The following is a 14,286-nucleotide window of genomic DNA, read 5'->3' on the forward strand; positions in this document are numbered from 1 at the left end:
TCCTTCCCGTAGGGGAACACTAAGTAGTATGCGAAGCAGCAATGGGGTCAATGCCATTTCCTATTTCCTAGTTCCGGTGAGGGAAAAGTTTGGTAGTAACCATAGAAACCAAACGGTAAATTTAATGATAGCTGCGAACCTCAACGTAACTGATACGACGAATTGAAATCTAATGGGCACCTGAATTGACCGCATGGCTGCATCGCATACTACAAAGGGTTCCCCTACGGGAAGATGGTGTCATTTTTTTCATCAGACGTTTCCGCAATGGCTACCAAATACACATAATAATCAAAAACATGACTGTGGCATGTTTTCGCTTTGTTATGATGGGGAGTTCTGCATATCGCACATGAATATCGGGGTGTACGCTACGCCCAAGTAACATGTAATTGTCACTTTACAGCTAAGAAGACCGTCCTAACGGTATCTGATCCGAGCGATAGGCAAAACAAACGCAGACTACACAATACCAACCAGTTTTATTAATAGTGCGTGGCAATGGAGTATTTGGCTTACAAACTGATGAAGGTGCTTGTTCAATATATTCCCAAAATGTACCTCTCCAATGTCGGTATGACACCAGCCCTTGTAAGTGGGAGCTGCGAAAACCGTGAACACTTTATTTACGCGTATGTTGCACGAGCATGCGTGACGACGCTTGTCACTGCCGAATATTCTTTGTTGTGCTTGCGAACAACGGCCCTTTTCGCTGCATTTGGGGATGATTTTGTGTAATGGTAATATATTTTAATGGGTATTTGTACTGTGTTATGGGTTGATTGAATAATTGTTGGGTGTAACGCGCCGACGCCACCCAGGCGATGAGGCCCACAGTAGTGGGAGTCGAGATTTTTCTCTGAGAACTTTTCACAAGCACGGACGAGCGCCAGAACGTCTTTCTCAATCTCCTTGTAACGTCATTCTGTATCTGTCAACAGGCGAGAAACGTAGGGAATGACAACGTAGTTCTAATTGACGTGTCCTTGAGGAAGAACGACTTCAACTAGAAATGGATATGTATCTGGTGTTAGACGGTTTCCTTAGCAGGGTCATAAACTGCTAGGACTGCGCTCGCTGTGCGAAGCTCCTACCACTTCTCAAAAGCGAAATTTGCGACGAAGCGCCGGTAGTATGCGCACAGTCCGAGAAATCTCCGTACGCCCTTCTTCCCACACAAAAATTCCATCAGCCTAATGGTCTACAGGAACCCGTAATTTCAGACCTTGCCGGTCTGATGGCCTGCCGGTCTGATGGCCTGCCGGTCTGATGGCCTGCCGGTCTGTTGGCCTGCCGGTCTGTTGGCCTGCCGGTCTGTTGGCCTGCTGGTCTGTTGGCCTGCTGGTCTGTAGGCTTGCCGGGCTACAAGCCTGCTGGGCTACAAGCCTGCTGGGCTCATAGCCCAGCCGGCTCCTGTAGCCTTGTGGGCAGGCTGTAGACCAGCGGGCTCCTGCTGGCCTTCCATGAAATTATTGGGCCGATATATGCTCTCCAAATACCTCAATCACAGCAAAGAAAAGTTTTGAGCAATGAATTGTCTTTATTGCCCATCAGTGCATCATTTTCTCTGCATATCTCCCAGCTTCTGACACAGGTGCTTCCGCACTGCCTTCAGCCGTTTCGCCTTCTCATCTTCGGGAATACCTTCCCCCATGTAGATGTGGAACAGTGCTGCATAAAAAAAAATAATCAAAAGGAGCTGTGAGAATTTCTTACACATAATCATCACATATAGACTACATTTCCTTTGTTGTATGCCCATTTTTCCACATCAGAAGCCCAGATAGCATATCAGGCTCGCCTCTACTTTTGACTGTGTCAATGACCCTTACCCTAAAGCCATGGCAACACCAAAAAAAAGGGAACCTTGTTTTTCTTTAAATAGAGCTAAAAGAAGCAATACGAAGTACAGGTGCAATGAATAATAAATGCAATATAAAACAGCACCCTTTAAAAATTTAATAAAAACTGAACTTTTTCTTTTAACCAAAAAATTCTCACAATTATGATGCTTCCCAATGCAGAATTGTACTGTGAACTGGTCTTAGTAATGGCGCATAGCTGCTGTGTCTCACAAAGTGTTTGTGACATCTGCAAATCCACGGTGGTGTGCACTATTTTGTCATTATGTCGCAATGCGTGGCCGCCGCCAAGCATGTTATACTACAAAGTGAAACATTACAATGAAATTAAAACAGGAAGAAAACCTTCTGCCTGTCACGAGGTGTCATTTTATAATGCTGGCTACCTGAGGTTTGCCTCTAAATAAGCACGTGCTCTGCAGAATTTCTTGCACAGATTTTGTATGTTTGCACGTTTCTCTCTCACTGTGTTTCATGAAAACGCTTTAACGATCCCCATCAATATCTTTTCATTATAAATTCACAATCTGTGATCTCACACGTTGAGTACAGGCAATTGTTTGGGCGTCCCTTCCTGTCTCATGCTCCTAGCAATTGCTGTATTAACAAAAAACTTCTTAGCTGCTACTATATTCAAGACGCACTAATGTACCAAAAAGGCAACTTCAGTGTCCCACTACCCATTATATAATGGTATAATGGTACAGGTTTGAATTTTCTGTGCTTTTGATGATCTCATTTCATTTATGCATGGGAACTTTAGGGCAGCAATCTGCAAGAATAATGTATACACTCCATGCACACACACATAATTCCACTGAAATACACACTCCCTTTGCCATGCAGAGCAAAAATTGGGCTTAACATTACAGCTACAGCTGGCAGTGACAATTTTTGCCTAAATTGTCTTTGTGCCATAGTGTTCCGAGGCTGCACACCTGTTATTAAAGTACTAAGTACTTTATTGACAGGTGTGCAGCCTCAGAACACTATGGCACAAAGAAATGACAAAAGAAAATGTCAGCAATATAAACAGAATTCTATTTATATTCCTGGCATTTTTTTAACTTGCATGCACTGCATGCCATTTTTAGTAACCTTAAGGATATAGAATTATTATCTCATAGAAGCAAATGAGTTTAGAAAAAACTTGGACCACAAATAGGCAGCCAGCATGCAGCTCTGAAGCTTTGAGTGGTAGTACACAGCACTTGAAGGAGCAAAACCTTGAAGCACCTTGCAGAGACGACACCTTCTCGGGTGTCAGCTTAGGTTTTGGGACCGTACGTCCCAAAGACCGACACTTGTTCGAAAGTGTGCCCGTCACACTGCGGTTCCTGAGTTGAGCTGGGGTCCAGTAGGACGACGCTGCAAAGCGGCAAAACATGGAGTCTGTCGGGGCCCGCAGGAGGCTGCCCCAGGTCTCCCGCTCCATCCACACACCGCTTCCAGCGTAGACCTTAAAAATGTGAAGTTTCACATGAACATTCATATCTTAAACTCCAGATCTGATATGAATGTTCCTATTAATGACAAAGCATTGACTTATTCAATCTAAACAACCTCCCAAGAATGTGCATGCCTCGGCACAAAGTAGTTGCAAGCCCCCTGTTAATAGCAAATGGTCCAGAAACCAGCGTCTTAAACTCCAACTCTAACAAAGCGTTACCCACGTTTCTTTCCCACTAAAGATTGAAGTGTAATCCCTAAGCAACCCACTTAAGCACTCACGAATTTGATATAGTTAACAGTTCATTTTTAAGCCACTAGCAAATCCACTTGACAACCCTCTGCATGGCTAGGTAATGCAACGTACAGCACCCACAATTTCGCCTTCGGTTTCCCAATGGGGCAGAAAGAAGTACGAGTTAACTGCTCTTACAGCACCCCCAAGAAGTGCACAAGATGAAAAACAGTGCAGAGCTGGTCCTGCACAGTGGCACAGCTGTGCTGCATTATTGTGAACTGGTTCAGGGAGAATAGACCAAGCTGAACAGACCTCACCACTGCTTGTTTTCGGTGAAAATCAGAACACAGAGCACATACAAAATCAGTCGGGTAGCTCACTAGCACCTTAATAAAATGTATGCCATATTCTTGGGATACGCAGTGTTTAAATGCAGATCACAGTGCTAATTGCAGTCTTCTCGGTGACAATGCACACGTGCCGTGCGTGTATCAGGAAGTGATCACATCAAGAGCAAATATGTGGTGGCACGCGCTATACTCTAAGGTTTTTTTGTAGCCCACCGCTGGTGTGAAGAGTGTCTGGCACTTTCTCGGCACGTCGCCCTCTCCCTCACACTCTCCTGCTCTTTCTCTCTTCAGGGACCTCTTTGTTCGTTCGGTTACAACAAAGCTGACAGGGCCATGAAACCACACGAGCGGGCACTTACGAGGCTTTAAAAAAACTTCTCTCCAGAGGCTCTTTTCATATTTTGGCATGCCAAAAAAGATTAGTAGGCACAGAAACCTATGAAACAGGACTCTCCGAAGGTTATTATGTGCGAAGTAAGAATTATGCATCCTGCATACGCACCAAACAAACAAAAACTCATCTGCATGTGCTACCTAGCGGTCACAGGATTCCGAACGTTATGCTGTTGTCGAGTGACAAATGTCAACAAACTTATACCTGCTATAAAAACCAAGTCACCATGTGTTACCTAACAGAACAAGAATGCTCATTAAGCAAGTAAACCGGAGCTTAAACCCTCAAATTTTGCTAGCTGCGAAAGAATAAATTAGGGAGGAAAAAGTTGCGAATTTAGAAAAGCACTGACAAATAAAATGGTTTTCAAAACTCCGAAATACCTTTCCATCATCTCTCGAGCTGCCAATGACGACATTGGGCTGTTGAACCTGGGAGGCCGGAGCTTCCAGTCCCATGTCTTCAGCAGCCCACTCGTCATCCATGCTCTCCCCTGGAAGGCAATGTTGAAATATCCATGCAAGAGCATTCGTTTACTTATCAAGTTGAAAATGTGACACTTTTGCCACACAAATGGCGCACAAATGGCCAACAAATAATATAAACTTCATAATTGACTGAGACAATCACAGCTCGACAAACCTAGCTGACAAAAAGTGGACCTAAAAATGTTAATTGTGACCTTCAAACCAAGTTGGAGATGTGTACCAAGACCTGCCTGCATGAGTAATTTGAGCATTCGTGACTTCAGAAGTAGCAATTAGGCAAGCAGCAAAGTATGTTCCAACAAAATTTTTTTTTCTTGGCGGTGGCAACGTGGGAAAGTGCAGCCAGAATAACCAGGACGAAAACAGCCCACAATGTAAGAAAATCATTCGCAGTAATGAGGAGAGGACACATTCGGCAATGGGCTGCCCAGAGGTGCTTAGGTGTCCTCGTAATTTCCTCTAACCATGAGAAGTCTCACTAACATGGAACATCCATTGGTGGCTGCAGCCTATGCACAGTTCAACACCTGACACTGTTAGGGTCCTTGCTTTTAGTTTTTTGCACATCCAATACACTACAGAGTGCAAATTTACTTTGCAGTGAACAGGATGAGTCTAAAAGTTGTTAAACTTTGTTAATTAATCAGACACTGCTGTGTTGAGTGCAAATTTACTCAAGACAGCAATGTCTGAATAATGGGCAAGTACTAATGCCTAAGTATTGTGCTTCTGGGAAATAGGGGCTTTCTTCTGTGCCCAATCTTATTCTAATAGTTACGGCTACCCTATATTCAGAGGTTGTAAATTTGCATTACAAGAAGCTATAAATCCACCTTTTCTTTTCCTCCAGCCGAAACTTAACTGTCCAAACTACATGCAAGGTGTAGATACACTCCCACAAGTTTTAATACATGTTGCCCACACATAAAGCTAAGCTGCTAAGCCTGCTGCCAAGTGCAATAGCAATACTTCTAGAGAATAGTTTGTCACATGAAAAAATTGCTCACAGTACAGGTCTGCTTCTATCGGCACTGCTGCTGTAGTCCCAGAAATCATGGCCGCATTGCTGCAGGAAGGCACAGCTGTGTCTCCTGTGAAGTCAAACAATCACAAATGGCTTACAACCCTCTTTTATCAGTGTTTTTTTTTAATAAACAGTTAAAATAACATAGCACAACACTTTCTATCAGACATCCTGCGAGAAAATTCAGCTGCATGCACCACACTAAAAGAAATCTAACCATTCTGGCCAGGGCTGTCTCGCAGTGCCGAACTCTGTGACAGCACAGCTAGCGCAGGTGCCGCTCCTGCAGAAACAGAGTTCGACGTCTGGCCAGGGTTCTCTGCTGCTGCCGAGTTCCGGGACAGCAAAGGTGCAGCTCCTGCACAATTAAACTTTCACGTTGAGCAATCTCAAATGAATGGTGTAAACTCAGCTGCATGCACCACACTAAAAGAAATCTAACCATTCTGGCCAGGGTTCTCGTGCTCTGCCGAGCTCTGTGACAGCGCACGTGCAGTTCCTGCACAAAGAGGCACAAAGTGGTTTCCCTCAAAACCGATGCCGACGCGGTCACTACAGGGGGAGTTGACCGACGATGCTACAGTCAGAGTTTACAGAACTGAACAATGCAAGCGACGACGAAGGCGCCGTGATCTCCCATGCACACACGTTCGATGTGCCAACGTTGCGCAGGCACTTGATGCGGTTGACCTTTTAAGTTATTTCTTCGGCGGCACCCATGGTGACGACAAAAACAGCAATTAACGCGGTGGCCACCGCTGAAAAAGAAGTCTTTTGCTTGCAATGTCCGAAACAAAGGAGCATCACGGACCTTTTTCCAGCAATGTCTAGTGGACAAAAAATAGACGTTGCCCGCTTTGAACAAGCAAAATATTTGTCTTCTATTCAATTTCTGGCGCATGCACGGTCGGGTAGCTGTACAGTGGGCCGTGAAGCAGTTTCCTTCTTGGCATGCTTGTGGTTTTGCACCCAAGTGAGCATACATTGCCGTAAACTGTTATAATTGATGTAATGAAATATATAACAAAAAAAATTATGGCTCCCCTTCAACTTCGTTATAATGAGGTTAGAGTGCACACCGCAAGCACACTTGACTGACAAAGAAAGCTAAGCCTAGACTTTCTGCCTCTTAAAGCCCCTCTAATAAAGCACACTGAAGCTAACCCCACGTCTACTGGTCAACAAGCAAGAAATCCCCGTGGCTCATTTTTTGTAAGCGTTCAGCATCACGTGGACATAGCAGAGAAAAAAGAAACTCCACCAGCACAGAAGCATGCTCATGATGTACCTCGCACATCATGGCAATAAAAAGGGAACTCATACATTTTTTTCTAAAAGCAGGTGCTATTAACTGTGGGCCACCAGCACGCAAACGTTTTCTTACCAGTGTTAGTGGCGAGTTGCACTGGAGCTGCTGTGTGGCCAGAAGGCATGGCTGAAGCGCCTGCAAGGTTAGACCGACCTTCATTTTGTACAGATCTTGTTTAGGCCCAACATTTATGTCTTTGAAGAGTGAATGTTATAAGAAAAAAGCTGCAATTACTTTGGAGCTTTGCAGGCCGCAGCACGCAAAAGTTTTCTTACCAGTGTTAGTGGCGAGTTGCACTGGAGCTGCGGTGTGGCCAGAAGCCATGGCTGAAGCGCCTGCAAGGTTAGAGCGACCTTCATTTTGTACAGATCTTGTTTAGGCCCAACATTTATATGTCTTTGAAGAGTGAATGTTATAAGAAAAAAGCTCCAATTACTTTGGAGCTTTGCAGGCCGCAGCACGCAAAAGTTTTCTTACCAGTGTTAGTGGCGCGTTGCACTGGAGCTGCGGTGTGGCCAGAAGGCATGGCTGAAGCGCCTGCAAGGTTAGAGCGACCTTCATTTTGTACAGATCTTGTTTAGGCCCAACATTTATGTCTTTAAAGAGTGAATGTTATAAGAAAAAAGCTCCAATTACCAAACTTTGCTGGCCGCAGGACAGATGTGGAAGGCACAACCCTGGTAACTGAAAATTTTAGAAGTCATTTACACTTTTATAACTTTTTGTATGAGTGGCTTAGGCCCACTGATCCTGAATAAGAGCAGGCAATCGAACTACCGTATAAAGCGGAATATAGGTCAAGATTTTTTACCGAAAAATTTGCCAAAAAGTGACCCTTCAACCTATATGGCGGTCACTGCCATTCTTCTAGTAGTCATCTGGCAATTGGGCAACCCATCGAGCTCATCCAAACCCCAAAGGCACCGTCGCCACCACCCTCAATCGGACGCGACGCCATCTTTGTTTTGTTGCTTGTCTCGCTGTCAGCGAATGTGAGCATGCTATTTTCTTCTTGCTCAAAATGAGTTTAGGCACCTTGTGCCACTTCACAGCAGGATTTAAAAGAAAAGTTGGGGATTTTCCAAGGCCAACGACATGTCCGCCTTGCGCTAGTTCTTTATCACCAAAAGAATGCGCACTAATGGCGTTAGCTGAAGGGGCAGCTCTCGGTATGCAACGCTCGTAAGATCTCGTCTTGTGGGCACTGCTCTGTGCACCTGCGCTGCTGTACAAAGTGGAGTTTTGTCTGCAAGCGTCGTGCGATGTCTCTACGGCCAGCAAACCCCAATGTGTTTGCTGGCTGCCTGCACAGACTAGCGCTCGCTACGGTCTCCACACGAGTGCCACATGCTTTGCGCTCACTCCACGATGACCTGGTCGTGTGAGTGAAGTGCTGCATAAGCAATGTCGTGGACTGCACTGAGTACGGTTTGCTGTGTGGGCGACAGCCAGCGAAGCGCAGTCGTCCGACGACATTTCAGACAACCATAACGAGTAGTCTGAGACGAAACAAGTTATAGTCCCAATAAAATGAAGTTACATGTGTACCGAATTATTTATTTTCTGCATTTTTCAGCTACAAGGTAAGGGGGTCGACTGTTATTCCGTCTCTACCTATATTCCGCATTATACGGTATTTGTTTAACCGCCTCTTGGTGGTTAGCAATTTTTCGACCACTATTGACAAACATCAAGCTAGTATCAAGCTACAGAGCAAGCATCACCTTAGTACGCAAGCACAAACCATAATTTCAGTCCACCTAACTAAGTACTCTTGGGTTAAAGAGATGTTGGGGCATGTAAGCAAACTGAACTATGTGTTGCAGCTTTTTTCAAGCCTTAAAGTATAAACTACAGCACACAAACTAATTTTTGCCTGTATTTTGCTCAGAATAGTGCTGGTCATATACCAATAAGGAGATGCCTCTGAACAGGAGTTCATACAAAGAAAACAACAAACCAAAACTTGCCTTTTTCCCTTTGCACTGTCGGATCTGCAGCAGCGTTTACGCGCACATCGAGGGAAGTCGCGTAAATCACCCGGCTTTCTAAAAAGTACAAAAGCTTTTTCAGGACAGAACAAATCCAGTATGAGCAGCAAACCATAATGAAGTAAATTCGAATTTGCTGGAAAATGCTTGGCAAGAGCTTAAATAATGAGAACCTTATGCAACTAACCATTTTATTTTTTTTCCTGTATTGACTTCACCACCAAAAATAATGTAGCAAAAAAACAAGACCCACACACTTTTGTGAATCTGAAGAACCCTGTTAACCAAAACACCATCTTAAAAAAAAAGGGAAACGGCCAAAAGGGCTTGCTCATTAGAAAAAGTGGAAAAGATTGAAGAAAATTTCATGACATGCCAAGATGAATCCTTTAGGACAAGCACACTGCAACACTGGCGCTGATTTCTAAGCGACCTTGACTTTGACTACGTGCTTATTTTGTTTTTTTTTCTCCAGCCTTTAGATTTACTTGAACTGGAAACTTTTCAAGTATCCGAACTAGTAGCATTCCTTGAAGTACCTAGTATGTTACACAGAATGCCACAACTGTAAATTTTGTAAAACAAACCAACAATTTTTAAAACATGCAAATGCATAGGGCACTTACCAGTTGCAAACGCCTTGCAGAGCAGACTTCTCTGGAGGTCCTTGTTGAGCCGGCGCAGCTCCTTAACTTCTGCCCGAAGGGCAACATAATCCTCCTCCTTGCAGCAACAGCTGCTTGTGGGCAGCACATTTTGGACAGACTGCCCTTGCAAATGTCCTTTGACGGCTTCAAGTTCGTCTTGTGCAGCCTTCAACTTTCTTTTTACGGCCTCATGTATGTGCTTTGGAATGAGGTCCTCCTCTTCAAGGACCTCTTGCAAGAGTTCCTCCTCTTGTGCTCTGCGCACGTCCAATCTCAACTTTTTTGTTGATGTCCCCTGCATTTTGGAACCAAATCATTCTTTTAAAATGTAATTATATAACCACATGCTTAATTACCAATGCCCATGCAGCTGCATTAGGGAGCTCCTCTATAATGATTTGATTGATTATCGAGTTTAACGCGCCGATGCAATGCAAGCGATGAGGCGCACCGTAGTGGAGGGCTCCGGATTAATTTCGACCACCTGGAGATCTTTAACGTGTGCCGAAATCTCGTACACACGGGCGTCTTTGCTTTTCGCCTCCATCAGAAAAGCGGCCGCCGCGGCCGATATTAGAACTTGCGACCTCGGGCTCAGCAGCGCAACGCCTTAGCCACTGAGCCACCGCGGTGGGTTCCTCTATAATGTCGGCCACAGCTAGGTTGCAGGCCACAAATATATTAATCGGGCAACAGGATCAAAAGGTCTACTTGTGCAATAAATTGTGCAATAAACTTGTGCAAGAAAATTTAGCAGAAAGTTTGATGTCGACAGGGCCACTACAAGGACTACACCTGTTTCATCCCTTAATTGCACGTACTATAACTCTGTGCCATATCAATCATGCAAAAAAACCTGCATTACCTTTTTTGGGGCTTTTCTTTTTGTTTGCGAAGGAATGACAGGAACTCTTGTTCTCTTCTCTGCATACACATCCATCTGCTCCTTTGTTTCTGCAGACCAAAGTAGCAACAAAAATCTCATGACAATTACTATACTCCCTACTGTGAAATTTGTGCGTGGGCCTTGAAATGGAAACAGCAGTGCGAAGGAGGCTCAGAGGAGGGTTCTGAGAGAGAGCGGCAGCACGTGCCAGGAAAGAGTAAAGAAAATTATAAGCTGCACAAAAGAATGGTAGGCCGCTGCTGCACGCGTAATGTACAAGCTACTTTGACCAGTGAAGGTACAAACAAAAGCAATGGCAAGCAGGCAGACCATGCTTCGGAGGGCGTTGTACAGAGGGCTGGCGGGCACAGACAAACGAAGTTCAACAGCAGATCAACAGATTGCCGAACTAGGTTATAGCTAGGGTTGTTCGTTTTCAGGTTTTATATTTTTTCAGTATTGGGGCAGAGGAGGGGGGGGGGGTGTAAAAATCGGGTACTATTTTCCTAACTTATAATCAGATAGTAATCGGGTGTTTTTATAAAACCAGTCCAAAATTTAGGTTTTTATGAGTTAAATCTAGTGATGTACTAAGTAATACACTCAGTTTATTTTATCAGAAGGCATCACGAGCTTAACTTCAAGACGCTAAAAAAGCTTGTCATCGGGGGACATCAAGGTTTTCTAGCAAATACTCTCCAAAATTTGGAGTTCGTTCGGAAATGAATCAGTCATGATGACAGTAAAGAGCATAGATAACCTCCAAGAAATTAAACATTTTGTTCACGAAAAGCTGGCCATCGATCTTTTACGCATCATTGTTTTTGTACATTGTCATCGTCATGTGCAACATTGATTGATTGTGGGGTTTGATGCGCCGACGCAATGCAGGCGATGAGGCATGCTGTAGTGGGCTCTGGAATAATTTTGACCACCTAGGAATCTTTAACGTGCATCGAAATCTCTTCATGTGCAACATGCCGGTATCCATTCGACACCTGTCCGGTCGTTGAATGTATCTCACCCAGGCAAAAGTTCTCTCAACATCACAGCTTCTATTAGCTAGGGACAGCAATGTCAGTGCCGCGTTTGCCAGCCTGCAGTAGTGGGCGGCAGAGTCATGCCAATACTCAATGAGTTCAAAAGCTGTGTTTGTGGGGCTTGCTTCCAGCAAGTACTACTGGTTGAGAACAGCAGAACGTCAGCGCCCACTTATGCAGATCGCTACTTTGAAAAGGTCTATTCGTGGAGAACTCGAGTTTAACCGAATTATCCTGAAACGTGTCCGGGGTGCAAGAATTCGGTAAAATCGAGTTTTACCCAGAAACGAGCAACCCTAGTTGTAGCCTTCACATTATTAGAAAGTTTTAATCATCCCCCTTAACATTTCAGTTCTTCCGTTTTTTCAGTAAAAAAAATTTGTTTTCTGGCTGCAAATTAAGGCCGGAAAGTTGGGCTAGTTGGTTAGACGATACTGGGTACATTTTACTAGCACAAAAGACAGACCACAAGAAAAAAGAAAATCACAGGACGAATGCTAGACATCAACTGAATTTATCTGCACCCTTTCTGTGGCATCGTCCACTAAAGAAGTGAGGTTCCTGGAGCAAAGATTAACCCGCACACGTGTTGATGAATAAGTGTCCCTGTTCTCTTTCCCCTTTTTTTGTGCGTGCGCTGTTGGCATGGTGTGTTTTTTGTAATAAATGCAGTTGATGTCTAGCGTTCGTCCTGTGATTTTCTTTCTCTTGTGGTCTGTCTTTTGCGCTAGTAAAAGATGAGTGTTACCAAACCTAGTTTTTTTTTTTTTATGCTGAAGGAAGTTGCATTTTGTCTATCATGACCCATTTAATGTAAGCACAATGTACTATACATCACAACATCAATCAATTTGCACATGCAGCTGGTCTCCTGCACATATTCAGTCTGCCTATTTCACTGACTTTTATGCTCATGAATGTCATATTGTCAAAAGAATTAGCTCTTGCAGGCTCCCAAACACTTTTTGATGCCGTATGTGTACGCGGCTTTTTTTGCATAGCCGACGTGCTGCGTTTTGCATAGTCGGCGTTAGGAGATGTGCTACGAGGAAAAAAATAATAAACACAGGTGCCATACAGGAAAGCCACATTTCTGCATTAACTCGATCAGCTCAGCCTTTAAAATATGAAAGCAATCGGACACGACACTAGCGATGAATTGCAGCGCCGAATGAGTGAACTGGACACTGCGGGGTTAACTCAATTCTGTTAACAGGAGGCTCAGAGAAGGAAAGTCGAATACTATTGTGGTGACAGCTAGCCGTAACAGCGACTAACTCGCCGCTGTTTATTCAGGACAAGACGGGCCAATATCCCAAAAACGGCATCTCAATAGAGGCCAAAATTCAGGCGTTTTCCCTGTGATTTCTGCAGGCAATATGCTTCGCGCCTCAGCTGAGCGTGCATACGTGTTTAGAAATTAATCCTACTCCCTCAGCTCCCTCCCACCTACACACACACACACAAAATTTCGAGCCCTCACTGTTCGAACACATGGCTCAACTTCGCTGTAGCACTTACCGGTAAGGTGCAGGATGTTCGCGGAGTAGTAGCCGCCCTCCGTTGTGTCGTCGCCTTTCCAGTAAACGTTGTATGCTTTCGTCGGGTCAAAATCCGCAACATTTGCCGGCTCAAAATTTTGTATTAACACGTCCTCGACTATCGCAGTTTTCGAGTCAAATTTGTAGCGAATAAGCGCATACATCACGAAGCTAACTGCAGGGTGAGCACCACAGAGGGCCAAGGGAGGAGCAGAGGAGAGTCGGATGGCGCCAAAAGAAACTCATTAGTGACGGGGGACGGGGCGCCGGCACGTCGGCACGCTAATGAGCTTGGCGGCGCTGTTAGGTTTCTAAATAAGTGAAAACAAACTCCAGACGACGCAATTCCACACATTTATTACCTTTTCCAAGGATGAACAGGTTTTGCAAGGTTTAAATGCATGTAATTATTGGTTTCAAAACATTACAACTTGGTTTCTGTTGGTCAACAAACCGAAACTGGCCTTTCTTTATTTCAATTGAAATAAAGAAAGGGAAGTTAATGCAAGTATTCTTGCTAAGTCAGCTAAATGAGACCGGTTGTGTTTTTATTCTGCTACAGACTTGTAATAATTCATTTTAAGAAGCCTTAGTGGTAGGAACCCAGCATGCGCATGCAGTGAGAGGAGAGTCAGGAGAGTGATTTATCACTTCCCCCGCGCTTTCTTCAGCTTTGTGTCTTCAGGCCTAGATCTGTTATCATCGCTGCTGTCCGTGTTTTATTTCTCGATATATAAGACGGCCACATTCTTTCTTTTTTCCCTCCTATTTTGTTGCTCCTGTAAAGCTACCTTCACCGCCGGTATCTCATTTTATTTTTCCGTGTTGGGCATTGAGCTTTCGTATCAGCCCGGACGAAATGTCTGAGAAGGCGCGTGGACGATATAGACGTTACTTCGAGCCTGACTCGACGGAAAAAGTTCCCAAGCAGACTCTTTGGAGCCAGCGCAAGAAAGCCAAAACAAATCCAGCTGTTGAGCAGGTGAGTGCCGAATCGCAATAAAGAAAAAAAATGTGTATAGCCGAATTAGTGGGACAATTGACATGTTATCCAAAGGCGTAGGTTC

At 44.4% G+C, this 14,286-nt stretch overlaps 1 protein-coding gene across 2 annotated transcripts; it reads right to left on the reverse strand.

Moving 5' to 3' along the window:
• Positions 1–1,249: 1,249 nt before the first annotated feature.
• Positions 1,250–13,589, reverse strand: LOC144165812 (uncharacterized). 2 transcript variants are annotated; one of them, XM_077695595.1, is made up of 14 exons: positions 13,200–13,589; positions 10,618–10,706; positions 9,732–10,047; positions 9,085–9,162; positions 7,751–7,798; positions 7,592–7,651; positions 7,390–7,449; positions 7,190–7,249; positions 6,248–6,304; positions 6,023–6,163; positions 5,789–5,872; positions 4,677–4,786; positions 3,099–3,321; positions 1,250–1,671 (listed from the first exon to the last, which is right to left on the reverse strand). In XM_077695595.1, the coding sequence occupies exons 1-14, from the start codon at positions 13,381–13,383 to the stop codon at positions 1,559–1,561; spliced, it is 1,623 nt and encodes a 540-aa protein (XP_077551721.1). In that variant the 5' UTR covers positions 13,384–13,589; the 3' UTR covers positions 1,250–1,558. The 2 variants fall into 2 exon arrangements, with proteins under 2 accessions (XP_077551721.1, XP_077551720.1); XM_077695594.1 differs by having other exon boundaries at positions 1,551–3,321.
• Between the last annotated feature and the right edge of the window lie 697 nt (positions 13,590–14,286).

This window comes from Haemaphysalis longicornis, unplaced genomic scaffold (genome assembly GCF_048455015.1).
Source record: "Haemaphysalis longicornis isolate Haplotype H1 unplaced genomic scaffold, Haemaphysalis longicornis Haplotype H1 scaffold_15, whole genome shotgun sequence".
NCBI lineage: Eukaryota > Metazoa > Arthropoda > Arachnida > Ixodida > Ixodidae > Haemaphysalis > Haemaphysalis longicornis.